At 49.4% G+C, this 10,546-nt stretch overlaps 1 protein-coding gene across 2 annotated transcripts; it reads left to right on the top strand.

Annotated features, from left to right (window-relative positions):
• The first annotated feature begins 4,496 nt into the window (after window positions 1-4,496).
• Window positions 4,497-10,207, top strand: SLITRK5 (SLIT and NTRK like family member 5). Of its 2 annotated transcripts, none has more exons than XM_026115318.2 (3): window positions 4,497-4,728; window positions 6,021-6,226; window positions 7,211-10,207. In XM_026115318.2, the coding sequence occupies exon 3, from the start codon at window positions 7,219-7,221 to the stop codon at window positions 10,096-10,098; it is 2,880 nt and encodes a 959-aa protein (XP_025971103.2). In that variant the 5' UTR covers window positions 4,497-4,728; window positions 6,021-6,226; window positions 7,211-7,218; the 3' UTR covers window positions 10,099-10,207. The 2 variants fall into 2 exon arrangements, with proteins under 2 accessions (XP_025971103.2, XP_064360790.1); XM_064504720.1 differs by having other exon boundaries at window positions 5,401-6,226.
• Window positions 10,208-10,546: the final 339 nt, after the last annotated feature.

Here is a 10,546-nt window from a genome sequence, read left to right as displayed (position 1 = left end):
CTAGGACAGAGACCAGCTGGGCAAAACATTTTTCCCACATGGTACCAGATAAGCTGATGGTGTGATTACTACTGTGCTATCCTCACTTTCATCATATATCAAAACTCACAGTCTTACCAAAAACAGAGACAACATATCCATTTATTATTTAGTCCATTCCTAGGTCATTTTTAATGTCCACCCCATCTTTAATAAGCAGTGCCCTGCTTATTCTTATGTTCTCATTTTACTTATAGGGTTTAAGAACTTTTTACTATGTTTCAATTTGCTGTGCAAGTTTCAGTTTAACAAGATTTCTGACCATTCTCAAATTGTTTTTATACCTTCTAATCATTGATGATGATTTCTGCTTCTAATCAATATCTTTTTTCCATCCTTTATAGATTCTGTGCTTACTCTTAATAACCTGTTTAAGGTTTTTATCTTCAGAGAATTCTTTTTCATTCCTATTTTTTCCACTTGCTTGAAATGTAAACATCAAATAGTTTTTATATTCTTTACTTAAAGTAATACCATGTCTTCTCCAAATTCTGGTGGTCCTCACACAAGGCTATCTCACTAATCTTTTTTTTTTCCTTCTCTCAGAGTTTGTCTTTCTAAAATACTGGACTGCAGCCATAGATCTGCATTTCTCTATCTTGCAATTTAACAAGAACTTAAGCTCAAAATCACTGGATCTAAGATTATTTTCTATCATCAGTTTTTCCTGAAGATCCTATTGCTCACTAGAACTAAGCATAAGATATCATTATTTCTTGTTGGCTCTGTGTCTGTTTAGTAAAAGAAGCTATCTTCTGTCCTGTCTAAATTCATATGGTCCCCAATGTTATTGGTTGAAATTTTATTCTGATATTTGCCTGTGGGTAATCACAGAAATAATGTGTATAATCACACAAGTTCTCTTCTTTTTTTTCACAGTATTTGTAAGGATTGCTAGCCATATCAACTCTGTAACAGGAGATTCATAATAGATGCTACCCCTATGAAGCTTTCTTCCTACCCTTTTCACAATAATTTTCATTCAAATAGACTCTGTTTCATCCTTGCCATCAAATTTAATTTTTGTTATTGCATTATTGCTTAATAATCTTTATTCCTTAATAGTCTTTGGTGTATTAATATGTAATTATTCTACCATCTTTTTTCTATGTTTCCTAAACAGTATGTATCCTTCATTTCCCATATATTCCACTCCTGACTTTGGTACCACCATGTTTCTTTTCCCTGTACTGTCTGGTTCCCTGTTCTAGATCAGCTGTTCCTGTTACTCTTATTGAATGAATCAGTATAGAAAGAGGATAGGCATATTACAGTTACCAGTTGGTATAGGAATAAACCAGGTACTTGACATATCCTTTTGTTTATCTGTCTTTTCTGTAGTTCTATCCTCATTCATTTTCCCTCTCTTTATTTGTATTCCTTATGAGGATTAAACAAGTTATTCCCAACTTTCCCCCAGAGTTTTTCAGTTTAAAGGTTTTTAAGGACCTCTTGCTTTACTGAAAAGTGAAAGCTAAATTAGCAAAAGGCACCACACTGTGATGGTAATAAAGATCTCTTTGTTTCCCATAAATTTAGCAACATTAATTGTTCGATTTTCTCACTCTCAGGATTATAATCACAATTCCAGCTCAGATAGTCAGATATAACTCCACTGTAAGCAATACTTTCAGACTATGTAGTCTCCATTCAAATAGCAGATCTGAGTAAGGAATACAGAGCTGTGCCCTCTCATGCTATTCATGCATATTGAAATAAATATTCAGCAAAACTGTACAGAACTTTAAGTACAGATACTTTAATAAAAATATAATGTTAACCAGAATCAGAATAAATGGAACAGCAGCATGGTAGTTCTACACTAATAACTATTTAAACCTCCTGTGTGCTACCAAAATAATCCAGCAGCCTAACAAGTTGAAAGTAAGATTTTATTAAATCAGATTTTCTATTCATTATACCTTTTAATATCTCATTATCACAGGACCAGAATAATTAAAATGTAACATATGTGCAATATTCACTTTTACATCACAGTTTTTAACACTATTTCAGGCTTATGAAACATCAGTGCTTCCAAAATGGTTTCATTGAAAGAGTTAAGCTCAGTCTAGCTGCTGAGGTTATTTAAAATAGTCTTTTTTTCATATGAATACAAAGGTATTCGTGTGTGTGTGTGTGTGTGTGTGTGTGTGTATGAGCGCTTGTATGTGGCAGAGAAAAACAGAAACTCAGCGAGGTGCTAAATATATAAATATGACAGGGCTTAAAAATGCAAGCTTATCTACATAAAATCTCACATATTCAACACACGGATTTATGAATTCAAAACAAACATGTTCTTCAAAAATGATGAGATCATAAGTAACTTCTGTAAAACATACCTAATTAATATCTATGAATTCTTTTTATTTCACCTATCATCATATATTTCCTAAGGGATATTAGAAATGTTTTAAATAATATCAATAAAAATGTGCCAAGACTGCTTTTGTGTTCTCCTGCTGACTAAAAGTAGTATCTTGGAGCTCAAGCTAAAACTTTTCAAAAACTTCCATTGAATCAATTGGTTTTGCATCAAAACAGGAATTTCAGAGACTCTTTAATAATAAAAGTACTTTATTCTCCTGAGAAACTTTCTAAAACCTTCTGCAAGGTCAAGCACACTACCTGTTAGTACCTAAACGAACAAGTGTTGTGGTTCATATAAGAGAGTTGTCTCTCATTCAGATACCAGATCTTGCTTATTTCAGGCCTCAGGAAAGAGCATGTGAGAGTGGCACTCCTCCTACATCTGCAAGGAGAAGAATACACCTCTGAGGAAGGCTGATCATTCAACAGAAGGTGATTCTTTACAACTATTACAGGGCTTAGCATGTTTGGATGTTAAGATACAAGTTGACAGCAGTCTGCTGCACACATTCACACGTCACATGTAGGGTCCTCTTCACCCTTTTACGATTAGACCTGCACATTAAAACCTGTGAAAGCACAACTGTGTCTCAGCACTGAATTCCACTGAAAGCTGGATTTCAACTTGTGCTGTGTGCATGTGATATACTTCTTGCGTTCATGTATGCGTAATGCTGCTTTGATTTACATACTAGCTTGTGCAGAGCACATAGCATTAATATACAAACCTATGCACATCTTTGCATGCAGGCAACTAAAAATAGGGGGGAGTTGTTTGTTTTGGGGTTTTTTTTTGGATCATCCAAACGCCTAATTTCACCGGCAGCAAAAATCTAAAGCTAAACTTGAAAATCGCCACGGCCTCCGCTCGGCAGAAGCCAGCTTGGCACGGAAGAGCCGCTCCATGCTCCCCTCCCGAACCCGCACGGCCGCGGACCCCGGGCCGGCGGCAGGGGGAAGGCAGCCCGCACCGCACCGCTCCGCACCGCACCACTCCGCGGCTCGCCCCCCCAGCGCGCTGCCGGCTCCGCGAAGCGCCCGCGGCGGCCCCGCTGCCCCTGCGCCGCCCGGCGGCGCCACCTGGCGGCGGCGGGAAGCGCCACAGCGGCGGCGGTGCGAAAGGAGCGGGGGGCGCCGTGGCGGGGGGCCCTCTCGGTAGTCGCCGCGGCGGCCCCCCCACGGCGCCCCCGGCATGTCGCTCCCAGCCGCTCCCGTGGCTCGGGGGGCCGCGGAGGGGGAGCGCACAATCTCCCCCTCCCCCGCGTTAGCGGATGCGCGCAGCGAAACCCACCGTTCCCGTTAACCGCAGCCACCCGCGTCCCCGTCCCCTCCGCGACCGCCGGGGCGCGGACGCGGCGGGGGCTCTTCCGTATCACTCAGTAGCGGCAACAGCGGGCGGCTGGTCGGCGGCGCTGGAGAGGGCAGCGGCGGCCGCCAGGGCACCGGCTCCGCGCCGCCCGCTCCCCGCCGCCCGCCCGGCCATGCTGAGCGCCCGCCGCGGGCGGAGGCAGCGGGCGGCTCGGCCGCCGCGCGGCTCCTCGGCCGCGCGCCACGGCCCAGCGGCCGTTGGCGCGGCCGCGGGGGCCTGGCCTGAGGGGGAGGGGGCGCGGGGCGGTGGCGGCGGCTGCTGCCGGGCGCGGAGAAAGTTGACCTGCGCTGCGGAAAGTGAGTACAGCCGCGCGGGGTGTGCGTGTGTGCGTGTGACAGGGGCAGGAGCGCGGCGCCCGCGCGATTGTATCGGCATGTGTGTGCCCGTGAGTGCGGCGCCGTGCGGAGCCGAGCCAGCTCCGCGCTGTCAGCCACCGCCACCGACCGGGCAGCCGTCCCCGGCCTCCCCCCCGCGCCCAGCGCCCGCCCCACGCTCTGGGGCTGGCCCCGCGCCCCTCCGCCCCGCGCGGCTCCCCCCTTCCCCCCGCGCGGCTCCCTCCGCCCCCCGCCGCGCTCTCCGGCCGCGGGCAGCGCGCGGCGCGCTCCGCCCCCCCACCACCACACACACCCCGCCGCCGCCGCCGCGCGGGCGCGCGCCGCCGTGCGCGCGGGCGGGGCGCGCGCGCCCGCGGCTGCCCGGGCGCGCGGGGCTGCGTGTGTGTGTGTGTGTGTGTGTGTGTGTGTGTGTGTGTGTGTGTGTGTGTCTGTGCGCGCGCCCCTGTGCGAGTGCTGGTGCCTCGGCGCCGCCTGCATGCGGGGTGCTGTTTATGTGCGTTTCTCGCCGAGCCCTCCCCGACTGCAATACTCGCCTGCTTTGCCTCCTCCGCGTACCGACCAGGCAGCTGCACGGGTTGCCACAATGCTGGGGCCCTGGAGATTTCGGGCGAAGTAAGTACGGGGGTTGACTTTTCTCGCGCTCTCCTTCTCGCTTTTCTCTCCTTCCTTTCTCTCCCCCCCACCCCCCACCCCTTCCCCGCCGGGTCTTTTCTTGCTGTTGCTTTCCAGCCCCCAACAGCTCCCCTGCCCCCCCCACCTTGGAAAGCCATTTCTCTCAACTCTGGGTGCTGCTCAGTTGGGTGGCAGTGTCCGGCTGGGGCTGCTTGCTTGCTTGCTGCTGCTGTCGGCGGTACTGAAAGCTGCTTCAAGCCGGATATGCAGTGCGGTAATCTAAGCGTTGAACTCTTTGGGGAAAAAAAACACACACACAGGAAAAATCCCGATGCAACCCCGCTCCGCATCTCCCCTTTTCCCCCTCCCTCCCTCCACCCCCATCTTATGAACCTCTGTAGGGAGCTGGCGAACAGCAGCACGCAGTCATCACAGAGGGGTTTCCAGGGCGGGATTGCAACCTTGCATATAGCCAGCTACAACTTTATTTTCTCTACATCTCCCATCCCCCCCCCCCCGTTTTTTTTCAGGGAAAGGGACAAAGGAGGAGGGAGGGATGGTTGTATTTTTCTCCTTTACTAACCGTAATTGAATTAAAGTTGTAAAATGCCTGGGAGTTTAACACTGACCGGGCAGGTTTTCAATGTGTTTTTTTTTTTTTTTTTCCTGAAGAACTGTCGGTTAATGGATGAATGGATCTGATCGAGCTGAGAAAGAATATGCTAGATACATGCATTTGAGTAAGATTTCTGCTGCCTTTATGCAGTGAAGCCTTTTGCTTTGAGTAATTCCGATCCAGTTGACGTCTGGTCAGAATTAGAGAGAGATTCGCCGAGACTTCCAATTTCTTGCTGCATGACTGCCTTTGCTGCAAGTGCTAGATTTGCAGCCTTGAACCTGATGCCACAGGAGATGTCTTGCAGTACTGAGACTTGCCGTTTTTTAGGATGCGTTCCTCCAAACCAGAGTTGTGGCATGAGGATTGGAGCTCTGAGGTGGACGATAGAAAATGCAAGCCTGCTCCAGGAGCCCAGCATTTAAGCCTGGATGATTTATTAGTCTTCCCCTACCGACACACACAGTGCATATATTTTCCCTATTCATGTTGCTTTTAGACTAGTAGAAGTAGAAGAAAACCACAAGGAGTCAAAAAGACTGCAAGAAGGAATGGAAATTGGATTTGTTTCCGGCTAGATAAAATTCGGGTATTAAATCACTGATGTAGGTCAATGATAGGGTTTTCCCCCATCCCCTTTGGCTTTTAATCAGCCTGGGTGTCTTCTTCCCTAAAGGATGAAGAGCACTGACAGCCATCGCTGCTTATAATCAGTAACTCTGATGCTTGGAGTGTTGGCGATGAGATATTTCCATGAGACCTATTTAGATCTCTCCACTTCTACGAGGCTAGTTTTACAGAACGTTGGGAATAAACGGTATGTCAGATATGGCTGAGGCTGCGAAGATGATCCGCATGTTTTACATTTTTCACAAATTTTGGGTGAGTGGTTAAAACATTCCTTTCAAGTGTGAGAGTGTGTGGCTCTATGTGTGTGTATGTGTGTGTGTCTGTGTGTGCATATAAGAACTGAAGACCTCTGCTTGATAGTGAGCTCTGTTATATTGTGCATAACTCATTCTGGGAATCATAAAATCAATTAAGATGATTTACTTGTATAAAGATACAAAATTTCTCTCACTGAATAGAGCTATTAAGTGTATTGAAGTAGGAGGTGGATGTATTTAGTTTCATTACTGAAGAATTCCACCACAAAAGTCCTCTACAGTGTGTGTGGGTGTGTGCCTGTGTGCGTGTGCGCTTTATATATGCATATATATATATATATATAAATAAAAATGTTCTAGGGAACAGATGATTTGGAGACTCTGTCAGTATTCTCTCTGTTGAATTAAACTGCAGTTTTCAGCACTGAGTGTTTTTCTTTAGATTCCTACTATGGCATTTCCATCAGTGGTTAAAAATCAAGGTAGCACTTTGGCTCTGTAAAAATAGGGGAAGACCTTCGTGCGCTGTTCACCGAGGAGGTTCTGAAGGGAAGGGGGAGCTGGGTAATAGGGGAGGTGGGAAACCTCTTAAAATGGTGCTTCTTTTCTCTTAAATTGGAACCGTGAAACTGAACTGACAGCCATTTTATGTATATTTATGGGGCTGGTTGTGAAAAAGAAATCCAATGAAACATTGAAATATACCACATATGAATAGAACCAGAACAGTTTCTGTTGTGGCCTCACCTTTTTAAACACCACAGGCATTTAACTCACTAGGAGTTGCCCATCAACCTTTTAATCAATTCATGCCATCCAGGTTTCAGAAGTGTGGGGATTAGAAGTGACAGGAGTTTTCTTTGTTTGATTAACAATCCAATCTCTACTCCACTAAAGATACATATAAACTTTGTGTCTGTTTTAAATTTTACAGTGTTATGCTATTATGTTGCTTTCTTTTTTCTTCTTGCCCATGCAGGAAATAAAATGTACGCTTGCTGCTCTACAGTAACTTTGGAACAGGACCTCAACAAAAAAATGCATATCTGGATGCTGCAAACGATCGCGTTTGCTTTAACATCGCTAGTCCTTTCGTGGGCAGAAAGCATCGAATATTATGGGGAAATCTGTGATAATGCGTGTCCTTGCGAGGAGAAGGACAGTATCTTAACAGTGAGCTGTGAAAACAGAGGGATCATCAGCCTTTTTGAGATCAGTCCACCGAGGTTCCCTGTCTATCACCTCTTGTTGTCAGGGAACCTTCTGAACAGGCTGTACCCTAACCAGTTTGTCAATTACACTGGGGCTTCGATTTTGCACCTAGGGAGCAACGACATACAAGACATTGAAACGGGGGCTTTTCATGGTCTGAGAGGTTTGAGGAGGCTGCACCTAAACAACAACAAGCTGGAACTTTTACGGGATGACACTTTCCTCGGGCTAGAGAGTTTGGAGTATCTACAAGTCGATTATAATTATATTAGCGTCATTGAACCCAATGCCTTCAGCAAACTGCATTTGCTGCAGGTGCTGATTCTCAATGATAACCTCCTCTCCAGTTTGCCCAACAACCTTTTCCGTTTTGTGCCCTTAACTCACCTGGACTTGAGGGGTAACCGGCTGAAGCTGTTGCCCTATGTGGGCCTTTTGCAGCACATGGATAAAGTGGTGGAGCTGCAGCTGGAGGAAAACCCCTGGAATTGCTCATGCGAGTTGATTGCTCTGAAGGATTGGCTGGACAGTATCTCCTACTCTGCTCTGGTGGGAGATGTGGTTTGTGAGACCCCTTTCCGCTTACATGGTCGAGACTTAGATGAGGTCTCCAAGCAGGAGCTCTGCCCCAGGAGACTCATTTCGGATTATGAAATGAGACCGCAGACACCGCTGAGCACCACAGGGTATTTCCACACTACCCCGGCTTCGGTGAACTCCGTGGCCACTTCTTCTTCAGCTGTTTACAAATCCCCCTTGAAGCCCCCTAAGGGGACTCGCCAACCCAACAAGACCAGGGTGCGCCCCACCTCCCGCCTGCCCTCAAAAGACCTGGGATACAGCAACTATGGCCCCAGCATTGCCTACCAGACCAAATCCCCGGTGCCTTTGGAGTGCCCCACTGCCTGCACTTGCAATTTGCAGATTTCTGACCTGGGCCTCAACGTCAACTGTCAGGAGAGGAAGATTGAGAGCATGTCTGAACTGCAGCCCAAACCCTATAATCCTAAGAAGATGTATCTGACAGAAAACTACATTGCTCTGGTGCGCAGGGCAGATTTTGTGGATGCCACCGGGCTGGATTTGCTGCATCTGGGCAATAATCGTATCTCAGTTATTCAGGATCGGGCTTTTGGGGATTTAACTAATTTGCGAAGACTGTACCTGAATGGGAACCGGATCGAGAAGCTGAGCCCAGAGCTGTTCTATGGGCTGCAGAGCCTGCAGTACCTCTTCCTGCAGTACAATGTCATCCGGGAGATAGAGGCGGGCACCTTTGAACCCGTCCCCAACCTCCAGCTCCTGTTTTTGAACAACAATCTGCTGAGATCTTTGCCCGGGAACATTTTTTCTGGTCTGTCTCTCTACAGGCTGAGCCTGCGCAGCAACCACTTCTCCTACCTGCCGGTGAGCGGGGTGCTGGACCAGCTGAAGTCCCTGCTGCAGATCGACCTGCACGAGAACCCCTGGGACTGCACCTGCGACGTGGTGGGCATGAAGCTGTGGCTGGAGCAGCTCAACACCGGCGTGCTGGTGGACCAGGTCATCTGCGAGTCCCCCAAGAAGTTTGCCCAGAGCGACATGCGGGCGGTGCGGGCGGAGCTGCTGTGCCCTGACTACTCGGACATCGTCGTCTCCACGCCCACGCCGTCCCCCGGCCCGCTGCCGGCCCGCACCACCCCCTCCTCCTCCACCGTGCACCTCAACGGCACGGCGGCGGCGGGCGGCGCGGCGCCCGCGGGCGGCGGCGGCGGCGGCGGGTCCTCCGTGCCGCTCTCGGTGCTGATCCTCAGCCTGCTGCTGGTCTTCATCATGTCCGTCTTCGTGGCGGCGGGGCTCTTCGTGCTGGTGATGAAGCGGCGCAAGAAGGGCCAGGGCGACCACGCCAGCGCCAACAACTCCGACGTGAGCTCCTTCAACATGCAGTACAGCGTCTACAGCGGCGGCGGCCACCACCACCACCACCACCCGCACCACCAGCAGCACCAGCAGCACCGAGGCGGCGGCGGCGGCGGCGGCGGCGGCGGCGGCGGCGGCGGGGCGGTGCTGCCCAAAGTGAAAACCCCCGCCGGCCACGTGTACGAGTACATCCCGCACCCCCTGGGCCACATGTGCAAAAACCCTATCTACCGCTCCCGGGAGGGCAACGCAGGCGAGGATTACAAAGACCTCCACGAGCTCAAGGTCACCTACAGCAGCCACCACCCCCTGCAGCCCGCGGGGGGGCCGCCGCCGCCGCCGCCCGGCGGGGAGGATGCGCCCCTGCGCAGCCCCGCGTACAGCGTCAGCACCATCGAGCCCCGGGAGGAGCTGCTCTCCCCGATGCAAGACGCTGATCGCTTTTACAGGGGCATTTTGGAGCCCGACAAACACTCCTCCTCCACGCTGGGCACCCCCGGCGCCACCCTCCCCGACTACCCCAAGCTCCCCGACGCTTACACCTACTCCCCCAACTATGACCTTAGGCGTCCCCACCAGTATTTGCACCCGGGGCCGGGGGACGGCAGGCTCCGGGAGACGGTGCTCTACAACCCCCCGAGTACTGTCTATGTAGAGCCCAACAGGAACGAGTACCTGGAGCTAAAAGCAAAACTAAACGCAGAGCCGGACTACCTCGAAGTGCTGGAAAAACAGACCACATTCAGCCAGTTCTGAGAAACACCCCTCTCCACTCTCCCCACAACTCCAGCAGCTCCTTCCCTAGAGTATTTGTATTTAACAACCACACGCAAAACAAAGAAACATAAATGCTGACCTCCGCTCCCCCCCCCCCCCCGCCTTTAATTCGTTTTGTTGTAGGGCGAAGTGCCTTGGCACAGGATTTTTCAGCTTCGGGGAATGATTCAGAAAGGGTGTGCTGTTTCGTTTCGTTTCGTTTCGTTTCTTTTCTTTTCTTTTCTTTTCTTTTCTTTTCTTTTCTTTTCTTTTCTTTTCTTTTCTTTTCTTTTCTTTTCTTTTCTTTTCTTTTCTTTTCTTTTCTTTTCTTTTCTTTATTTTCTTTTCTTTTCTTCCCCTCTGTGTTTGTAAGTAGGAAACCACCTATTGTGTAAATGGGACGCAACACCTGCATCATGTGTGTGCCGGTGTGTGCTTGGGGAAGACG

The sequence above is a fragment of the Dromaius novaehollandiae genome, chromosome 1 (assembly GCF_036370855.1).
Source record: "Dromaius novaehollandiae isolate bDroNov1 chromosome 1, bDroNov1.hap1, whole genome shotgun sequence".
Taxonomy (NCBI): domain Eukaryota; kingdom Metazoa; phylum Chordata; class Aves; order Casuariiformes; family Dromaiidae; genus Dromaius; species Dromaius novaehollandiae.
This window is presented reverse-complemented; position numbering and strand designations above follow the sequence as displayed.

Bases quoted from the DNA above. Each gene is read 5' to 3' on its own strand.
- SLITRK5 (XM_026115318.2), top strand. From the start codon at position 7,219: ATGTACGCTTGCTGCTCTACAGTAACTTTGGAACAGGACCTCAACAAA.